The sequence below is a fragment of the Canis lupus genome, chromosome 18, assembly GCF_011100685.1.
Source record: "Canis lupus familiaris isolate Mischka breed German Shepherd chromosome 18, alternate assembly UU_Cfam_GSD_1.0, whole genome shotgun sequence".
In the NCBI taxonomy this organism is placed as follows: Eukaryota; Metazoa; Chordata; class Mammalia; order Carnivora; family Canidae; genus Canis; species Canis lupus.
This window is the reverse complement of record NC_049239.1, coordinates 38,966,374-38,987,204: the sequence shown is the minus strand read 5'-3', so window position 1 is coordinate 38,987,204 and position 20,831 is coordinate 38,966,374. Positions and strand designations below refer to the sequence as shown.

The 20,831-nt window shown below is 45.7% G+C and overlaps 1 protein-coding gene across 1 annotated transcript; it reads left to right on the top strand.

Moving 5' to 3' along the window:
• The first annotated feature begins 597 nt into the window (after positions 1 to 597).
• ZDHHC5 (zinc finger DHHC-type palmitoyltransferase 5) lies at positions 598 to 20,814 on the top strand. Its single transcript, NM_001048105.1, is given in 11 exon segments — positions 598 to 1,044; positions 9,776 to 9,897; positions 12,856 to 13,013; positions 13,764 to 13,936; positions 14,087 to 14,189; positions 15,467 to 15,558; positions 15,983 to 16,115; positions 16,703 to 16,826; positions 17,578 to 17,690; positions 18,168 to 19,027; positions 19,475 to 20,814. Coding segments are annotated over 11 exon segments (2,148 nt in total). The 5' UTR covers positions 598 to 940; the 3' UTR covers positions 19,641 to 20,814.
• Positions 20,815 to 20,831: the final 17 nt, after the last annotated feature.

The window sequence follows — 20,831 nt, the reverse complement described above, 5'->3', positions numbered from 1 at the left end:
TTTCTTCATCTTATTTTTGCGCATTGGGAAGAACATGGCTACGGGGATTTTACGTTTCCCTTTAGTTTTGCATGAACCCGATTGGAAACGGAGCCCTTAAAGGGCTTGGGAATAACAAGAAGAGATTGAAGACAGGCTTGCTCCTATTCTCTCTCTCTTTGTTTTCCCTCCCCTGCGGAAGAAAAGGATTTACAACTGAACCTTGTAACAGCTGCTGCCCAGCTTTAGCCATCAAGAGAAAATAAATAAAATTAAACCACCATTGCCAGACAACAAGCCCTGAAGTCAAGGTGTGGGAGTGGTGGCATTGAGAAAACTGCCTCAAAGGGACAAGGACTGCAGTAAAAACAGCTTCTCTTTAAAATTGGAGAGGGCCTTTTGTTCCCTTTTGGATTAAAATAGAAACACAGGGTGCACCTCTTTTCCGTGCAGCTCATACCTGGTGGAGTGTGGTAGTCGTGGAGGTGTTCAAGTGTCTCCTCCCGAAGAACCTTTCCTGCCTGACGTGTTCTCCCCTACCCTGACATTCTCCCCTTTGTGCCCTTCGAAGACTTGCCTCCATCCATGAGCTATTCCCTGATCTGTCTGCCGGCCCATGGTGTCCACCTGCAGCCATTTGCATGTGTACAGCCTACTTTGTCTCCAGTTTTTAAACTGTACAAGTTGTGCTTCTTAATCTCTCCGTCTTGCCTTGTTCTGGGGAGGTGGTTATTCATCATTTGGAATCACCTTTCCCCCTCCCATGTGCTTTTTTTCATTTGAGACCTATTGACCTTTGGTTTTCTTCGGGAGGGGGAAGGGTGATAATTTTAAATTTCTGTTTCCCTGGTTTCCTTCTGTATTCTTCTCCGGTGTTTCCCTCGTCCCATTTTCTTGTCTGTTCTGCCGCTGTGTGGGCCTGGGCTATGCGGCAGGGCAGACCTCCCATCAGAGCTCCAACATGCCCGCAGAGTCTGGAAAGAGATTCAAGCCCAGCAAGTATGTTCCGGTCTCAGCAGCCGCCATCTTCTTAGTGGGAGCCACGACCCTTTTCTTTGCCTTTACGTGAGTTTTTTCCCAGTGGTGGTATTGGGTGGGTTGGTGGGGGGGGGTGGTGGTGGTGGTAGTGGTGGTGGTGGTGGCTCATGGGACTTGGAGGTATTTGGCTCCTGAGTTTTGCTAGTTACTTGCCACGTGCCTGGGCATCTTGATGTCTGATAGAGGCAACAGCAAATCTCAATGACGTGGTAAGCAGAGGGAGAAAAGGCCTATCTTGTCTTGTTACAAATTTTACTGTACTGAATCCTCTCCCTTCCTTGGGAATTACAGATGTCTTTGTGTTTTCCTACCCAGCTCTCCATCATGAGATGATTGTGAACTAGGAAGGAAGTAGGAGGAAACCATCAGAGAGGCTTGAAGCAGCTTAAGCAATTGGTTCTGTGAGAGAACTAGACTAGAGGAGAGGTTTTTTAGATGGTAATGGCTTTTCCTCAGGATGTCTGAAGCTGAGCAGACTGGAGAATTGCAGAATTGATTCAGAAGATATACCAAGGAGACAGCTGGGCTTTTCCTGTTGCTCAGATGGTTTTCTCTGCACTCTCATAGCCGAAGCCTGGACCAGTGAAGGCCACTGGGAAAGGGCAGGTTTTATTTAGGAAGAGTCCTGGCAGGCTGCCTTCACATCTCTTCCTGCTAAAGGCATGGCAGTAATTCCTCCCTGGTCCTGTTAGGAAAAGCAGTTGGCATTGAAAGGTTTCCTGCTTAGGATAGTCAGACTTTGTTCATCTGGAGGAGACTGATTTATCTTTCCTCTTCCCTCAGTATTTTAGCTGTTGACCACCTGGCCTACCTCTTCGCCGTTACCTGTTTATTTTATGAATTAACATGTAGCAGGTTTCTGAACCTTAAATTGTTGAGTCACCGAGTTAGTGTTCTAGTCGTAGCTCTTGGAACAGAGCATGCTAGATTTTCTGGGGAGCTCACTTTGCTGTGATTTCAGGCTCACACCTAATTGTGAGGTGCTGTGTAGAGCAAGGGGAGGTTGCTGGGAAGAGGAAGGAAATGGATGAAAGTGGCAGGGAATATAAGCAGTTTGGACCCACTGAAGGTGAATGAAGCAGGAACTGCTGGGGAGGGGGCAGTTACTATTATGGGGAGAAACCTAAGAACAGATATTAAATCTGAGGAGAGGAGGAAACCCCTCTCCCTTACCGTCCTAAATTGAGCTGCAAAAAAAAAAAAAAAAAAAAAGGATCCCTGGGTGGCGCAGCGGTTTGGCGCCTGCCTTTGGCCCAGGGCGCGATCCTGGGGACCCGGGATCAAGTCCCACGTCGGGCCCCCTGGATGGAGCCTGCTTCTCCCTCTGCCTGTGTCTCTGCCTTTCTCTCTGTGTGTGTGACTATCATGAATGAATAAATAAAATCTTTAAAAAAAAAAAAATTGAGCTGCAGATGTCAGAAGGAATTCTAAAAGATTTGGATTGTTTGGCCAATAGAGTCAACAGAGTAATGATTTTTTCTGTTTAGTTTTTAAACAAGGGAAAAAATGGATCTCTTATCTTAGGTATGAACATCATCCTTTTTACCTCTGGAGGGGAGAGGTCATGGATTCTTTGGCCCCCAGCTCTCCAGCCTGAGCATGCCTGTCGAGTCCCTCAAGGATCTAAAGCAGCCCTACTCTTTGTTGTACTCTTCTTTATCTGACTTTCCCTTATAGTTTTTTTTTTTTTTTTTAAGATTTTATTTATTTATTCATGAGACACACAGAGAGGCAGAGACACAGGCAGAGGGAGAAGCAGGCTCCATGCAGGGAGCCCGATGTGGGACTCAATCCCCAGACTTCAGGATCATGCCCTGGGCCGAAGGCAGACGCTAAACTGCTGAGCCACCCAGGGGATCCCTTCCCTGTATAGTTTCTTTCTCTTACTTAAATTCAGTGTGTTTAGTGTTCTGTCCTTCACATATTGACTATCAATAAGGAGATGTGAGTCTTCAGTCTTAGTCTTGTTTTGGTTTCTGCTATTGTGGTTTATAAATAGAATCAGCTTTTTTATTTTTTTTTAAGATTTTTAAATGTTTAATCTCTACACCCCATGTGGGGCTTGAACTCACGACCCTGAGATGGAGTCACATGATCCACTGACTGAGCCAGCCAGGCGCCCCTAGAATCAGTATTTTAACCAAGGGACATAAGGGATCTTCCATATATGGGATCTTCCCTGTCCCTGGGGGTTGAGGGTGCTGTGTCAGGAGGGTGTTGCAAGACCAGGTCGACACCCTTAGGCTGCTTGATTGAAGGGGAGGGCCTGTTTTACTTCAAAAGGCAAGGCCTTTGGGAAGCTAGGAAATCCAGGGACTGACAGAGCCGTCTCTCTCCATCCCATCTGTTCTTGAGATACGGCAGGCAGAGTCGTCGTTCCTATTTTGTTAATCTGAAGCCATTGAAGTGCTTGGCTGGTTATACCAGTTTTGCCACAAAGAGTTGTCCTGACATAGGCATTTTCTCCACTGATAGTTGAAGCTATTTAACCTACTTTGTCATTCCCTGGTGCCAGAAAAATAGGGGCCCCCCCTTATTCCGTGGACTCTCAGCCCCAGGAAACAGAATTTTGGAGGACAATAATGGACTTCAGAATTACTGCCTCTAATCCAAAGCTAGAAGAGACTTCATTCACAGCTAGAGTTTCCCCTGGCAGTTTCCGCAGGACCAGTTTCTGGGCTTTTTCCCTCCTAGGGGCTCCCCTACCCACTGCATGGAGACAAACGCCCTGTTTATCTCTTAGCTCTTGGTACCTGTGAAATGCTCATCTTTTCTTTTCCAGCTGACCACAGTAGTTACTCTCTAAGTGTATATCTGAGCTGAGCTGCCACTGTTGTCAGAAACTGTTCCCTCCCAGGTTATATCCCTTTGAGGTTCATTCCGTGGAGAAATCCCCATCCGCCACTCCTGTTTAAAACTACATACAACCTAAAAAAGAATTTCTGGTTTCAAGTAGAGAGACAAGAGGAAGTCTCTCTTTGTTTTGTTTGTTTAATATTTTATTTTTAAGTAATCACTACACCCAACGTGGGTTCTGAACTTAGAACCCAGAACTCCAAGATCTCTTGAGTCGTATGCTTTACCGACTAAGCCAGCCAGGAGCCCCAGAGGAAGGCTCTTGTTGAACCAACTCCTGTTTGGGGCCTCAAATCTGTAACTATTCTGTCATCCTCTTGCTCTTTTCACCAGGCTATAATGGTCTGTTCTTACATCAGTCTGAGTCCCAAGTGGGAATGACTTTGGGACCTAGAGGATTGGAAGTAGGAGGGAGAGTCCGTTCAGGTGGCAGGCATAATTAGTGGAGGAATGTAAGCTTCGACTCATTAGGAACAATTTATCCTTGCTGTTTCCCAGGCAGGTAGGGAAAGCTGCAAGCAGAAATTATCAGCTGAGTTTGGTCACCAAAAGGTGATCTGCCCTAGAGAAGCTTAACTACAACAGTTGAGGCTGTGTCTCCAGATCCCTGATCCTTCCCATTCACTGAATTTGAGTACCAAAATGAAGGGGGAGAGTTACGGGGAATTCTGTTGGGGAAGGAAAGTGTCTGCTAAAGTAACCCTTCCCCTCCCAATTAGATCCTAGACGTTGTGTTTAAGATAGTGGGTCTGGATCCTCATTTGTTGTAGTTTAGTCCTCTTCTGTGATTGGCAGGGGTCGGGGGCAGTGCTAGGTAAGAGGAATCAGCACTTTTGGGGGTCAGGAGACTAATTTTGGTGAAGTCTGTTAACCTTTGTGAATCTGTTCTTTGTAAAATGAGGGAGTTGACTGAGAGCACGGTGACCCTTTTTCCAATGAGATTGTGTGTGGAACCCCAGTGTGTAAACATGAGAGGACCAGAGGAGGCTGCTCTGGTTCAAGTGAGGCTGGTGTGTAGAGGCCCAGCCACTTGGTATCTCTTTGCCTCCTTGCGGACTCCAGAGTCTTTGTTAGAGCTCCCGGCAATGCCATTTGAAATAAATCACTGTATTGCCTCCCTAAAATCTCCTTGAGCTCTGAGTTAAATCAGCCAGTGTCTCATTGTGTGTCTATTTCTAAAGTTGGTAGGGAGGCATAGTGGTAAAATCTCTGCTGCAAGTGGTCCTGTATGAGAAGGTTAAAAGTCAGGGTTGGGGATCCCTGGGTGGCGCAGCGGTTTGGCGCCTGCCTTTGGCCCAGGGCGCGATCCCGGAGACCCGGGATCGAATCCCACATCGGGTTCCCGGTGCATGGAGCCTGCTTCTCCCTCTGCCTGTGTCTCTGCCTCTCTCTCTCTCTCTGTGACTATCATAAATAAATAAAAATTAAAAAAAAAAAAAAAACACATCCCAACTAGGGGTTGTCCTTAAAAAAAAAAAAAAAAAAAAAAAAAAAAAAAGTCAGGGTTGTCCAGAAATCCATGATTGTCTTTCCAGTGTCCCATCCCTGAGAGAGCTTTTCTTCTCTTCAGTTTCTGCTTCTGGCTCCTCCCAACCCTTTTACCCACAGAGTTGGGCAACCTCAGTGCCTCTCCCTTTGGTCCTTTTTTTTCTTGACTGCAGAGGTGCTAGCACCTGATTTGAGTGGGAGCAGCCTCGTGATTTAGGGCATTAATTGAGCAGTGGATGTTCCTTTTACTTCCCACGTTGTTTTCTCATCCAGGAATAAGTGCCCAAGTCCTACATCTTGCACTCAGCTGCTTGAAAGTGCATAAGACACGACAAATCAAATATTTTAAGAGAAATTTACCCACCTAAGAGGGGACGAATTGTTTTTGCATGGAATCTTGAGGATCCCCAGGGGCAGGAAGTGGGCTTTTCATTCCATCCTGGCCTCATCAACAAGGAACACTAGCTATGTGCTAGGCATGGGCGGACAGCTTAGACTTATTCTTTAGGAGCTTAGCACCTCTGTTTTAAGTGTTCTTGAATTTCTAGTACCTCACATAGGGGAAGTGGAATTAGGGATGATGTGGAACTGGAGTGATAATTGATGATGGTGATAGTAATGTGTTGGAGGGGGCATGCCTTTGAACCGGTGAATGCTCAGTATTAAGCTAGCTGGTTTATTTATTTTTTTAAAGATTTATTTATAGGGATCCCTGGGTGGTGCAGTGGTTTGGCGCCTGCCTTTGGCCCAGGACGCGATCCTGGAGACCCAGGATCGAATCCCACATCGGGCTCCCAGTGCATGGAGCCTGCTTCTTCCTCTGCCTATGTCTCTGCCTCTCTCTCTCTGTGACTATCATAAATAAATAAAAATAAAAAAAAATAAAGATTTATTTATTTATTTATTTATTTATTTATTTATTTATTTAGAGAGAGAGAGAGAGAGGCAGTCAGAGACACAGGCAGAGGGAGAAGCAGGCTCCATGCAGGAAGCCTGACTCGGGACTCGATCCCGGGTCCCCAGGATCACACCCTGGGCTGCAGGCGGCACTAAACTGCTGCGCCACTGGGGCTGCCCAAGCCAGCTGGTTTAAAGAGAATTTGAGGATCTTTTTAGATGTTCTCCCCTTCATTCTTCTATCTGTATTATGAAGCTAAAGTAACAAAATTGGAGAGTTTGCTGTAGATTACCTAAGGCTACGTAGGGAAGTATTGATTGAGACAGGATTAAGATCCAAAGTTTCATGACTCCTACTTTTTCTTACCAACAACTTAACCATTTTTAAAAGTTTATTTCTTTTTTAAAGTCATCTCCACGCCCAGCATGGGGCTTGAACTCACCACCCTGAGATCAAGAGTTCATGCTTTTCCAACTGAGCCAGCCAGATGCCCCAGGAGTGTGGGTATTGAAACCCACTCTCTGAAACGGGAGTGCTGGATGGGTGGGCAGAAGAACCTGTTCTTCCTGGGTTGGTATAGGTCTGGGAGTCTCATCAGTGAGTCAGCCAGCCTTCTGGGCTATAGCCACTCCCTGTGCTTTGGAGCTCTGTGATTATTGCCATAGGCTGAGGACCAGCCCTAACAGCTCCTCCTCAGCCCAGGCCTCATCTCCTTTCATCAAAGGCAACAGATTCAGACAGGCTACTTGGAGTGGTCACCTAGGAATTTGGCAAAGTACTAAAGCAACAGCAAGCCTCCCCTGGAGCCAAGTAGTAGAATATGGGATGTGGCAGGAACAGACTCTGCTCCTTCACGTCTCTCCTTGGTGGGGTGTTCCCTTAGCTAGTATGAAGTCTATAAGTAGTGGGTCCTAGATTTCAGTCAAGGGGCAGATGCTGCCTGGGATATGGAATTGTTTGCATCATTTCTATTTTTTTTAAGATTTTATTTATTCATGAGAGACAGAGAGGCAGAGACATAGGCAGAGGGAGAAGCAGGTTCCCTGCAGGGAGCCCGATGCGAGACTCATTCCCAGGACCCCAGGATCACTACCTGAGTCAAAGGCAGACTCTCAACCACTGAGCCAACCAGGTGCCCCATTTGTATCATTTCTAGATGCTGCTACTGTGAGGGTAGCTTTGTTTTGACAACAGATTCTAGAACTGGATTGTAGGATTACAGACTTCAGCTGGGATGAGTCGATACCAAGAAGGTTATAGGAGTGGGGCTCCTGGCTCACTCAGTTGGTGAAACATGCAACTTTTGATCTCAGGGTCGAGCATTCAAGCCCCATGGTGGGTGTAGAGATTACTTTAAAATCTCGGGGTGGGGGAGATTGCAGGGGTGACGTTCATTATACAGGGATGGGTGGGTGGCAGCCTACCCAAGAAGTTGGGTGATTTTCTTCATTTGGAAATGCAGAAACTGAAGGAAAAAATGGGGTCAGAAAGACTGCCATCTGGGCCTGTAAGGGGCTGACATCTCATTCTCTCATCTTAGTTCCCCTCAGGGATCGAGGAACCTTTAGTGTGTCAGAAGCTCAAGAGGCCATGGTAGCTACAGTTGTCGTCAGTTCTAGGAATGAGGTTTTTAAATCATGGGCATCTCAGTGTTCTAAGGATTTAATTTCTTTTTCCCTTCTAATTATCTTCCCAGGCTGTAGGAGTCAAGTGAGTCACCCTTTCTCCTCTTCCCCTGGCGGAAATCGAAGCGACAGCTAAGTGCTAGGGAGGGGCTCTGACCTGGATGACTGGTTTTCAGTTTCTGTCCCTCCCTCCTAAGGAGCCTGGGAGGTCAGCCTCTGGGTGGGGCTGTATGAGGACTCTTCTTGCTTGTATTCTACCCCAAACCCTGCCAGAGTATGGGAACATCTTTTCTGAAGCAGATAACCCCCAGAGGCAGAGGCTTCTTTGGGAGGCGTGGATAGCGTAAAACTAGACCTGGGACTGAGGGTCTGTTTTCCTTTGAAATCAGTGCCTACCTCGCTTCATTATTTTGTTTCCAATTACGTACTCACCTACCAAGGGAAGCAAAGAGTTAATTGATATTTACTATCTAAAAAGCCTGTGCAATAAATATTTACTTACTTTTTTTTTTTTTAATGAGTGGCTAAATAGAATTTGAATAAATAGATGGAGGTGGTAAAGACTCGTGAGATGCTTTATGACGGTCAGTCTTGTCTCTTATTAGTTTATATCTGATTAAGGAGCTCAATTCCTGTGAATTGTCCTGAATCACTTGTTCAGGGCTGTGCTTTTTGTTTTGATGGAGACAGATCTCTCTGAACAGAATCCAGGACTACTGTGGATTCATTTTCCAGACTCATTTGTTGTGTTATTCTCCTGGCCACTTCTTTCTTTCTTTCAATGAACTCTTCCTTTACTACTGGCTGGTTTAGATAAAGGGGACAAGGACAGATGCTGTCCTCATTCTGGAGATTAAGTTCTCAGCCACAAAGCAGATTAGGGCATTTAGCCACTGTCTTGTAAGAGGAAGTTCTTCGTGAGCTGAGATAGGAGAACGGGCATTTGATAGTACTGACAAAGTGATCAGCACGTCAGGTGTTTTGAAACTTCCAGCTCCCAGGAAATCAGAAAGAAAAGAGTTCTTATAGCATTCCTACTTAGACTTATAACCTGAGAGAAACTGAGCTTAATCCTCGACTAGAACACCCCCTGCTTTTTTTGGGGGGGGGTGTCAAAGAAAAGTTACCTAAAGCATATCTCTTGATTTGGACCCTGTGGAATATTGAATATGTTTGGCCAGTTTCTTTTTTCCTGTAGGATTTAGGGCTGATTTGATTTGCTCCCTCCTATTTTCCTCTCTGCTACTTGTCTGCCTCATTTATAGACCTCAAGAGATCTAGTTCTGTGTCTTGATATTCCTACATATCAGTGTGTGGGCCCCCTGTCCGCCTTGAGAACCAGCTTTTTGTTGAATAAAAACTCCCAGGAATATCTGATGCAGTGAATAAATTTTAGGCAGTGGAGAGTGGTTGAAAGCCAGCTGGAAAGAGGGAAGGGGAGCCAGAGAGGCAGGTGGTATCCCGTGCTCTGCGCCAGTGTACAGGTCAGTGGGGCATGGCCGAGATCCAGCAGCCTTGGGCTGCGCAAGAGAGGGGAATGTAGCTGGCGTCAATTACACACTCAGTCCCTAGCTCTTATGCCTGGCTAAAAAGAGATAAGGACAGATTCTAAAATGTGGAAAGAGCCACAGGGGAAGAATGAATCTGAAGAACACAGACCTCAGTAAAAGGGGTTATGGTAGGAGAGATTCTGAATTTCGTACCTTGATCTAAAATGAGCATTTCTGTGGGGAAACTAGACCCAATTGTTGGGAAGGATGAAGATCATTTGAGACAGCAGAGATGAAATACACGTAATTTATAGGTATGGGGACTGAAACTTTCAGATTTTTATATGGTCGGTGTCCCAAATGTTAGGGGCAGCCCCTCATTTTCTTTGTTATCTGTGCAGCTGTCCAGGACTAAGCCTCTGTGTGTCACCTGCAGTGCCCATCTACAATGCGATTGTTTTTCTCTTTGTGCTGGCCAACTTCAGCATGGCCACCTTCATGGACCCAGGGATTTTCCCTCGAGGTAAGAGCTCCCTCTCCTCTCTTGGAAACTCCTCAACTACCTTTCAAATATAATGGTTTTTGGACATGTGCATTTAATCCTGGGCCTTAGGACTCTGGGGGTTGTGGGATATGTCTGTAGTCTCATGATGAAAAGCTGGTCAGAGTCCTCCAGAATAGGTGTCATAACTTCTAGTCCTCTTAATTCACTTTGGGTCAAGTTTTTGATTTTCAGTTGCTCATTGAGCAGAGATTCATTTTGAGCATATGGGTCGGGCAATGATAATCTAAGATGAATTAGACAGTTATAATAGTGTGGTGTGAACTGTAGTGGAGGCATGAATGAGGTTCTGTGAGACCATATAAAAGGGTGCACTTATATCTGCCCCCATTAAATTGGGGAAATGCTGCAAGGAGGACACAGGAAAGACTTCGAGTGGAGGATGGTAGGGAAGCACATTCTAGGCCGAGGAAGCAGTACATGCCACTAGTGCTGAGCTCAGTGGGGTGGAAGATAAAAGCTCATGGTCGGGCCAGAAGGAGTAGGAGGTAAACAGCCAAATTGTGGAAGACTTTATGTACTAAATTAAATAGATTACATTTCTTCCTTTGGACAGCAAGAGATCTTTAACTGGAGGAATCACAGGATCAGATTTCCTTTACAAAAATCATTCTTGTAAGAATGCACAGATACCTTTTGGGAGGCGATTGCAATAATGTAAACCAGATGAGAACTTGAATTCAAGGCTGGATTTAGAGATTTTTTTTTTTTTTCAGTAGACTCAACATTTCTTGATGACCATTTGTTTATTGGGGGAGAACGAGAGAGTGAAGGGATTGTTTTGGGCAATCTCAAGGCACCTAATTGGGAAATCAGTTGGATGCTGATTTTTAGAAACCAAGATAGGGGTTACAGGAATGTTGAACAGGTTTGGAGGGAAGATAGCCTGTTAGACACGCTGAACTTGAGGTAGTATGGATCATTCAGGTGCAGTTGCCCAGTGACCATCAGGAGTCAGACTCAGAGACCTTGGTCTCAGAGGCTTCAGCCATGTGGTGTTTGAAGCAACAGGAGTAAGATTGTCTAGGGAAAGTAGAAGAAGATGAGGAAAGAACCAAGGTCAGATCTGACCAGTATTGGCTGAAGAGTTACCTGCTAGAGGGAGGACGTACATTCCCGTGCATGTCGGAGGGGTTAAGCTTGCAGAAGCAGCAAACTGTTCTAGCAGAAGAGGTGAGGGTCAGAACTGTCCTAAGAGGTAGAGAGAAGTTGATAAGGGTTGTTGCTGATAACTAGTATTTCTCTCAAACGTGAAGGTAACTTCTAAGAGTGAGGTGTGGATAGGGATGGCAACTTTGGAGAAATGAGGTTTTCCTGAGATCATTGTATTCACAAAGCCTGTATCACTGTGCTTTATTTGTAACTTCTTCTTTTTTTTAATTAATTAGTTAATTGTATTTGTGGCTTCTGTCTCAAAGATTAGTTGAACCAAAGGAACGTGGAGTCCCTCAAGCCAAGGAGGGCTATTTTTATTAATTTTTTTTCAAGGAGGGCTATTTTAATGAGCTTTTAATGTTTATATATTAAATATTTATTGATCTATATGGAAGGCATTACCGTGGTCATTTGGGATAATTTTTTTAAAGTTCCTTGTTTTCAAGTAGCTCAGTCTATAAAGAAAGGGAAGACATTTATATGACTGAATATCCTATGCTGGGCTAAGTTGTAAGAGTAAAGAACCGTATAGAAGAGAAAGTGCTCACTTCTGGTAGATAGTGGTGTGGAAAGATCAGAAATTTTAAAATAAGTAGCACTGTAATTTTTTTCCTTTAAAAGAAAACTTTTTTTTTTTTTTTAAAGATTTTATTCATTTATTCATGAGAGATACACAGAGAGAGGTAGAGACACAGGCAGAGGGAAAAGCAGTCTCCATGCAGGGAACCCGACGCAGGACTCGATCCCGGAACTCCAGGATCACGCCCTGGGCCGCAGGTGGCGCCAAACCGCTGCGCCATCAGGGCTGCCCTTTTTTTTTTTTTTTTAATCCCTGAAGATTTTATTTATTTATTCATGAGAGAGAGAGAGGCAGAGACACAGGCAGAGGGAGAAGCAGGCTCCCTGCAAGGAGCCCAATGTGGGACTCGATTCCAGGACCCTGGGATCACACCCTGAGCCAAAGGCAGACGTTCAAGCACTGAGCAACCCAGACGTTCTAAAAATAAAATTTGTACACTGTAGTTGAGAAGGCAAGTAGTGCCCTTTAAGTTTTGAAGTAGGATCATGAGTTTTTGATAATTGAAATAGAAAGGGCATGCAGTTAAGGAGAACATCTTGAGCCAGCAAACAACACTGAAATATATAGGGAATTAATAGAGTTGGGGAAGATCCTCCCCTAGGGAAGGGGTTTGTGCATGGAAGGAAAGGTTGCTGTTAATTCCTCTCTTGGATTGCTATAGTTTTTGTGTACTTGTAGATGTTGAACTATTATGCAAGCTCATTATATATGTGCTTTGATATGTAAATTATTTCTTTAAAAATACGTTCATAGTATATAAAACCAAATGTCAGCATACCCGTATCAGAGCTATCTCTGAGTCATATTCTCTTGAACCTCATTGCCAGTGTGTTCCCATAGTGTTGTTGTATGTAGAGCTGATCTCACGGTATTAGTTACTAGTTCCTGTTCTCTCTTCCCCAGTAGACTGAATTCCTCAAAGGCAGTAGCTTAATTTTTTTTTTATTTTATTTTATTTTATTTTATTTTATTTTATTTTATTTTATTTTATTTTATTTTACTTTACTTTACTTTACTTTACTTTATTCTATTCTATTCTATTTATTTATTTATTTATTTATTTATTTATTTATTTATTTATTTATTTAAATGGCTGTATTGCTGTATTTTAAATATCACTGCATCCTTTGTGCCTAGTACAGGTCTGGCATAGTTGTATTTTAATTGAGTTTTCCTCGCTACAGCTGAGGAGGATGAAGACAAGGAAGATGACTTCCGAGCTCCTCTTTATAAAACAGTGGAGATTAAGGGCATCCAGGTACGCATGAAGTGGTGTGCCACCTGCCGTTTCTACCGTCCTCCTCGATGTTCCCACTGCAGTGTCTGTGACAACTGTGTGGAGGTAAGAACCCCAACTAGGGGAGTCCTGCATGCCTAATCTGGGTAATCTTCCTACCCATTGAGTAAGAATTGAATCCTCTGTGTTCTGGGCCTTGGGTACAGTATACCCTTGGCTGACTATCTGGACTGTGTTTTAGCTCTGTCCATGAGTGTTAACATCAATGATGTAAACATGAGAGGTAGAGCATAAATATTCTTCTGTTATAGGAGGGACTCTAAGTGAGAATAGGCTTTCCCAACTCTAGCCTTCCTGACTCATCTTTTTGGTGATTTGTCCTGGACTTGTTGTGTTATCTCTTGCATCCTCTATATCGTGCTGTTGCATTCAGATCTTGCAGCTATATTTCTCTCCGTGCTTGTTCTTCTGCATCCTCTTTTATTTTTTAACCCTTTTTCCTCAATCAGTTTTTACTTAGCTGTAAGCAGTTGCCTGCCAGGCTTTCCTTCTAGGCCTCTTTTTCTCATGAATCTTGATGTTTTGCAAAGCCTCTGATATTCGTCCCTTTCAGAGTTCCTTAGTTATATTGGGTAAACTCTGAGAGGGGGCCTTGGCCTTTGATCAGCCTCTAGAAGGTCTTCCCTTGCAAGATTAAAGTGCCTGAGTCTATGGTTAATTTGGAACTAAACGGTGAACATGATTGCTTATTACTGAAAGCAGCCCTTCAGTTCTGACATTTGGTCCCCTTCTTGACACAAGTGATGCAGGGCTGTGGTCCAAGGATGCTTCTCTTTGTTTCTCTTTTGCCCATAGGAGTTTGATCATCACTGCCCGTGGGTGAACAACTGTATCGGTCGCCGGAACTACCGCTATTTCTTCCTCTTCCTCCTCTCTCTGACAGCGCACATCATGGGTGTGTTTGGCTTTGGCCTCCTTTATGTCCTCTACCACATGGAGGAACTCTCAGGGGTCCGCACGGCTGTCACGTATCCTTCTGTGGGTTGTGGACTTGGGAGTGGGGAGGAGGAGGAAAGTCGAGCGCTGTGGTAGCAGAGGGTCAAAGGGAAGGTGGCTCTTGTAGGGGACGGGGATGGCGAGATCATGCTGCTCTGTTCTCCTTGATTCTTTGGCTTTAGAATGGCAGTGATGTGTGTGGCTGGCTTATTCTTCATCCCTGTAGCTGGCCTCACGGGATTTCATGTGGTGCTGGTGGCTAGGGGCCGCACAACCAATGAACAGGTATGGGGAGAAGTGATGGGAGACCCCCTGTAGCTCTGGGCGTGTGAATTTTTGCCCTCTGATGAGAGTGTAGTGGAGTGCTTCCACAGATGGATGTCTGATGAATACTTTTCTTTTTTTCTTTTCTTTTCTTTTTCTTTTTTTTTAAGATTTTACTCATTTATTCATAAGAGACACACAGAATCAAAGACACAGGCAGAGGGAGAAGCAGGCTCCATGCAGGGAGCCTGACATGGGACTCAATCCTGGGTCTCCAGAATCAGGCCCTGGGCTGAGGGTGGTGTTAAACCGCTGAGCAACCCGGGCTGCCCCTGATGAACAATTTTCATGATGAAGTATCCGTGCTTCTTATGAAAGCACGAGAACAGAACCGTTTCTTAGTTAACGGACATTTGCAGAATGCTCACTGTATACTGGATGGTTTGAGCTCCAAGTGTCTAGAAACAATAGTAGACCTGGGCCAGCCCTCAGAAAGCTCATAGAGCCACTTAAAGGGAAAGGCTTATTTTTGTGTTTATAATAAAGCTGACCTTACCTGCTTCCTATTATGTGTATCATCTTAGTTTTCAATATTGAGAGAGATGTGTATCCCTATTCCACATGAGAACACTGATGTGCAGGATCAGATAGCTACCATGAAGTGGCCCTAGGATTCGAACTCAAGGCCCTGACTCTGGAGTTCCCATTCTTAATTAAGCATCACGATTATAAGCTTCTTTTTTTTTCTTTTTTTAAACGTTATATTTATTTATTCGAGAGGGAGGGAGTGAGGGAGGGAAAGAGACACAGGCAGAGGGAGAAGCAGGCTCCATGCAGAGAGCCTGTTCTGGGACTCGATCCCAGGACTCCAGGATCACACCCTGAGCCGAAAGCAGACACTAAACTGCTGAGCCGGGATCCCTGGGTGGCGCAGCGGTTTGGCGCCTGCCTTTGGCCCGGGGCGCAATCCTGGAGACCCGGGATCGAATCCCACGTCGGGCTCCCTGCATGGAGCCTGCTTCTCCCTCTGCCTGTGTCTCTGCCTCTCTGTCTCTCTCTGTGTGACTATCATGAATAAATAAATAAAATCTTAAAAAAAAAACAAAAAAAAAAACTAAACTGCTGAGCCACCCAGGGATCCCAACGACCATAAGCTTCTTGAAGATGGAGTTGTGTTTTACTCATTTTTGTATTTCCCAAATAGTGGGTGCATAATAATTGGTTATCAATTTGTGTTTTGGCCTTTGGAGGTCAAGGTCCATCATCTGACTGATGTGGCCCGTTTTTCCTTCTTCTAGGTTACGGGTAAATTCCGAGGCGGTGTGAACCCCTTCACCAATGGCTGCTGTAACAATGTCAGCCGTGTGCTCTGCAGTTCTCCAGCACCCAGGTACGCCCAGCCCATTGGTCGGGTGTTCACTTTGGGTCAAAATATTGGTCTTTGAGCTTGTTCTAATATGCAGGGGGGGGGTTGGATGGGAGACTGCTGTTTAGGGAGGGTTCTTAAAGACCGGAAAGTGCCTGTAAGGGAGAGCCATGGTATCCTTTAGTGGATCCCCTGAATTCACTTAGTATTCTTCGGGTCTTATGGTTACTCTCCTTTGAGAGTTGATTTACCCTACAGGGGCTTGAGCTAGGTATCTGCCTTGTCTTGGTGCAGTTTTTCAGGGAATCTAAGAAATCAGTTCAGTGATGAGCTTTCCATGGTCTTGGTCAGACTGTTCTTGTATCTGTAAAAATGCTTTACACAAGATAGGCAGCCACTAGATATTTTAGAATGAATGAAGGAAAGCCCTCTCACTCTTGACACTCAGGTATTTGGGGAGACCAAAGAAAGAGAAGACAATTGTCATCAGACCTCCCTTCCTCCGACCAGAAGTGTCAGATGGGCAGATAACTGTGAAGATCATGGACAATGGCATCCAGGGAGAGCTGAGGAGAAGCAAGGTGAGGAATGTAGGGAAGTAAAGGAGGTAACTTGGGGACTTTCACGGCAAAGGGATGGAAACTTGCTTTCAGTTGACATTGCCCTTACGGTGTTTCTCAATTTCTGATAACTTGTGTTAAAAATTACTTAAGTGTAGGGGTGCCTGGCTGGCTGAGTTGGTAGAGTGTACAACTCCTGACCATGGGGTTGTGAGTTGGAAGTCCTGTGTTTAGTGTGGAGTTACTTTAAAAAATTTTATTTTAATTGCTTAAGTACGTATCTTCTTTTTTTCCATTAGATTGTCAGTCCACTGACAGTAGAAGTTAAGTCCGTTCATTTTCATGTCTTCACAGGATTTAATATAGCAGCTTGCAGATGATAGGAGCTCAACAAATTGTTGGTGGAAATGAACAAATAAGTGACAGGATTAAACCCTTGTTGAAAACTTTCATCTGTTGTCATCCCCCGAATGGCTCTGGTCTCTTATCTTCTAGCCCCAGTTTAGAAATACATAATTTTTGCCCCAGCATCCCTCTCACAGCAGTTTAATACTTTTCAGTTATCCTTACCCTAGTTCTCCAAATCTGATTTTCCCTCATTTACTCAGTCTAAGGGGAGCTTGGAGGTCACGGAGAGCCAGTCTGCAGATGCTGAACCTCCACCTCCTCCGAAGCCGGACCTGAGCCGTTACACAGGGCTACGGACGCACCTCACCCTGGCTGCTAATGAGGGTAAGAGCAGTGGCAGGAGCAAGATTCCTGTGTGCTGTGGAGAAGACAGGCAGGCAGGGCTCAGGAGGTGCTCCTCACAGTGTGCCTGAGAACACCCAGCAGGTGGGCCATGAGCCACTTTGGACAGCTGCGGGGAGGGCACTTAGCTAGTGGCAGTGGAGTGGACTTTATTTATTTATTTATTTTTATTTTTTATTTTTTTTAATTTATTTTTTATTGGTGTTCAATTTACTAACATACGGAATAACCCCCAGTGCCCGTCACCCATTCACTCCCACCCCCCGCCCTCCTCCCCTTCTACCACCCCTAGTTCGTTTCCCAGAGTTAGCAGTCTTTACGTTCTGTCTCCCTTTCTGATATTTCCCACACATTTCTTCTCCCTTCCCTTATATTCCCTTTCACTACTATTTATATTCCCCAAATGAATGAGAACATATAATGTTTGTCCTTCTCCGACTGACTTACTTCACTCAGCATAATACCCTCCAGTGGAGTGGACTTTTGTGGGGAGGGAACTATCAGTGTTTAGATAGACCAGCAAACATCCTAGATGTGTTTGGCACATTTTCTGACTCTGAGTTCTGGGCCTGTATGAGTCTGTAGTCTTGACTGCAGCCAAATCATGTTCCTGGGACCTTTCTGTTGCTGGTATATCTATTCCTACCTTGTTGTCCCTCTGTATTTTAAGGAACTCTGCCCAGGTTAAGAGAACAGCTTATAAAGTGGTGTCTCTGGGCCTTTTTTCCTGCAGATAGCAGCCTCCTGGGCAAGGACAGCCCTCCCACACCTACCATGTACAAGTATCGGCCGGGCTACAGTAGCAGCAGTACATCAGCTGCCATGCCTCATTCCTCCAGCGCCAAGGTACTGAGCACTGTATAGGAAGGAGGGTTGTGATGTGTGTCAGCTGTTCTGGGAAAAAGAATATCGGAGAAGGGAAGAAAGAGGCAAAGGGAAGGGGGAAAAAACCAAAGACATTTTACTGACTGTTGGCATTAATGGGATTGAATCTCCTTGACAGTGCGTCCTTCATCAGAGGGAGTAACGTAGCGTACTAGGTAAAAGCACTGATCACAGCATCATAACTGAGTTCAAAACCCATCATGGGCGAGTTAATTAACCTCTTTAAGCCTCCTTTTTTGCATTCTAAAGTGAGATACTATTTGTTCCAACTTGTGGGTTTGCTTTAGGTATTGAATAAGAGAATGAATGCATGTGAGAGTTCTAAGCATGTTGGCGGCACATACCAAATACCGGTTTTGACTGAGTGCTTGGGCTCTGGAGCCCAGCATCTGTCACAAGAGGAGGAGCACTAAGAACATGCTTTGTTTTCTCCCTCAGTTGAGTCGTGGGGACAGCTTGAAGGAGCCAACCTCAATTGCAGAGAGCAGCCGCCATCCCAGCTACCGCTCAGAGCCCAGCTTGGAGCCAGAGAGTTTTCGTTCTCCCACCTTTGGCAAAAGCTTTCACTTCGATCCACTATCCAGTGGCTCACGCTCCTCCAGCCTCAAGTCAGCCCAGGGCACTGGCTTTGAGTTGGGCCAGTTGCAATCCATTCGTTCAGAGGGCACAACCTCCACCTCCTATAAGAGCCTGGCCAACCAGACACGCAATGGAAGCCTATCTTACGACAGCCTGCTTACTCCTTCAGACAGCCCTGATTTTGAGTCAGTGCAGGCAGGGCCTGAGCCAGACCCACCTTTAGGCTACACCTCTCCCTTCCTGTCAGCCCGGCTGGCCCAGCAACGGGAAGCCGAGAGGCACCCACGTTTGGTGCCAACCGGCCCAACACACCGAGAGCCCTCACCAGTCCGGTACGACAATCTGTCGCGCCATATTGTGGCCTCCCTCCAGGAACGAGAGAAGCTGCTACGCCAGTCACCCCCACTCCCAGGCCGTGAGGAAGAACCAGGCTTGGGGGACTCAGGCATTCAGTCAACACCGGGCTCAGGCCATGCCCCTCGTACTAGTTCCTCCTCAGATGATTCAAAGAGATCACCCTTGGTCAAGACTCCACTGGGACGCCCAGCTGCCCCCCGTTTTGGCAAGCCAGATGGGCTAAGGGGCCGGGGACTAGGTTCCCCTGAACCAGGCCCAACTGCCCCGTACCTGGGCCGATCTATGTCTTACAGCAGCCAAAAAGCCCCAGCTGGTGTCTCTGAGGCAGAGGAAGTAGCCTTGCAGCCATTACTGACACCCAAGTAAGTATGTACGTCCATCCTGAAACTCAGTGGACTTAAAATTAGCATAGGGTCCTACAGAAGATAGCACGACTTCCCTTGGGTGCACATGGACTCAGAGGTGCCTGCTTGTACATAAGCTCCTTTCACTCACTCCAGCTGCCTTCCTGGCTATTCCTGTTAAGAGCCTAAAGATTCATACTTTTGTCTTAATCCTGTCTTCCCAAAATGTACGTATTTGCCTGAGAGTCTATATTTAAGATAGCTGCTGTTGCAGAGAAGGAATAAAGAGCGGAGATAGGGCATCAGGTTTGTTTTAAGCAGGGCAGTGAAACAGGTGGGAATGTTTGGGTAAGAAAGTATGTATGTAGGAAAAAAAGTATGTCAGTTTGTTCTCATGACCTTTAAAACTGTCCCTTTTCTGTGTTTGTGTCCCACTTCCTGACGCCTATCTCTTTCTCTTCCCAGAGATGAAGTACAGCTCAAGACCGCCTACAGCAAATCAAATGGGCAGCCCAAGAGTATAGGCTCAGCTTCCCCTGGCCCAGGCCAGCAACCTCTCAGCAGCCCCACAAGGGGCGGAGTCAAGAAGGTGTCAGGGGTGGGTGGTACCACCTATGAGATTTCCGTGTGAGCCTTCGGCACCTCCCTTCCCCCCACGCCTCTGCGCCTACACCAAAGGGCCCCAGGTGGCCACCTTCCTTTCCTCAAGGGGCTCCCTTCCCCTGCATGGACATTTTTTTAAACCACCGATTCCAAGAGGATGAGGAGTGTTTCATAAAATGCAGCGGGGCTGGGGAGTCGGAGAGTTGGGGCCCTGAGACTGGGGTAGCAACCCCCTTCACCTTTTAAGACCTTCCCCCTCCTTAACCCCTGGACCAGACTCAGTGGACATTTGTGCAATTGCTCGCCCTGGAGGGAACCAGATCATTTTTAAACCAGAAATAATTTTTTTTATTATTGTTACGGATTCTATTTTTTTCCTCTCTGCGTTACCAGGTGTGTGTGTACATATATATATATATATATACATATATATATATTATAAATATCAAAGAAATTCTATATCTATCCTGGGATGGGAAAATGAGGGAGGGATATGTAGAAGGAGGGGTATCTTACTCTTCCCATTCCGCAGACCAGCAGGAAAGCAGCGGGGACATCCATCAAAGTCTTCCTTTTCCCAGTGGTTCCCTCTCTTTTGTCCCAGTTACCAACTGAGGAAAGTGTACCCCCTGGTGTGGGTGCGTAGTGATCAGGAAAGAAAGCTCTGGAGAGGCGAGTCTGGGGTCTTGGTCAGAGGAGGGAAGGACTTGGAGAGGAGAGTTAGTTTTCTAGGTTCATTGGCACTTAGCTTCCCCAGGAAAGGGGTCACAGCCCCATGACTTTGGTGGTGGTGGGGAGATCAGGAAGAGAGCTTGGCTGAGCTCCAGAAACAATATTGGATAACCTCCCCCTTCTTGGGGGAGAGGGATTAGGGTGGGCCTCTCTAGTCCCCTCAGAGCCTTCCCCCAACTCACATGGTTCACATTATTTTTAAATCCAAGGCCGGGAGAGATGAATCCAAAAAGCAATATTTTTCATCACATGCCAAAAACGGGATAGAGAGAAGGAGTGGCAGGCCTAGGCCCCTCCGATTGTCTCTTGGGGGTTACCCCTCAGCCCACCTCAGTATGGTGCTGGGTAGTGGGGGTACCTGGGTTCTAACCTCTAAATAGGGGAGACCCCAGCCTCTAGACAGAGGCCCTTTTATTTTTTATTCTGATTAGCCATTTTAAACCAACAAGGAATAAAAAGAAATCCTGATCTAACCAGCTCCCCCGAC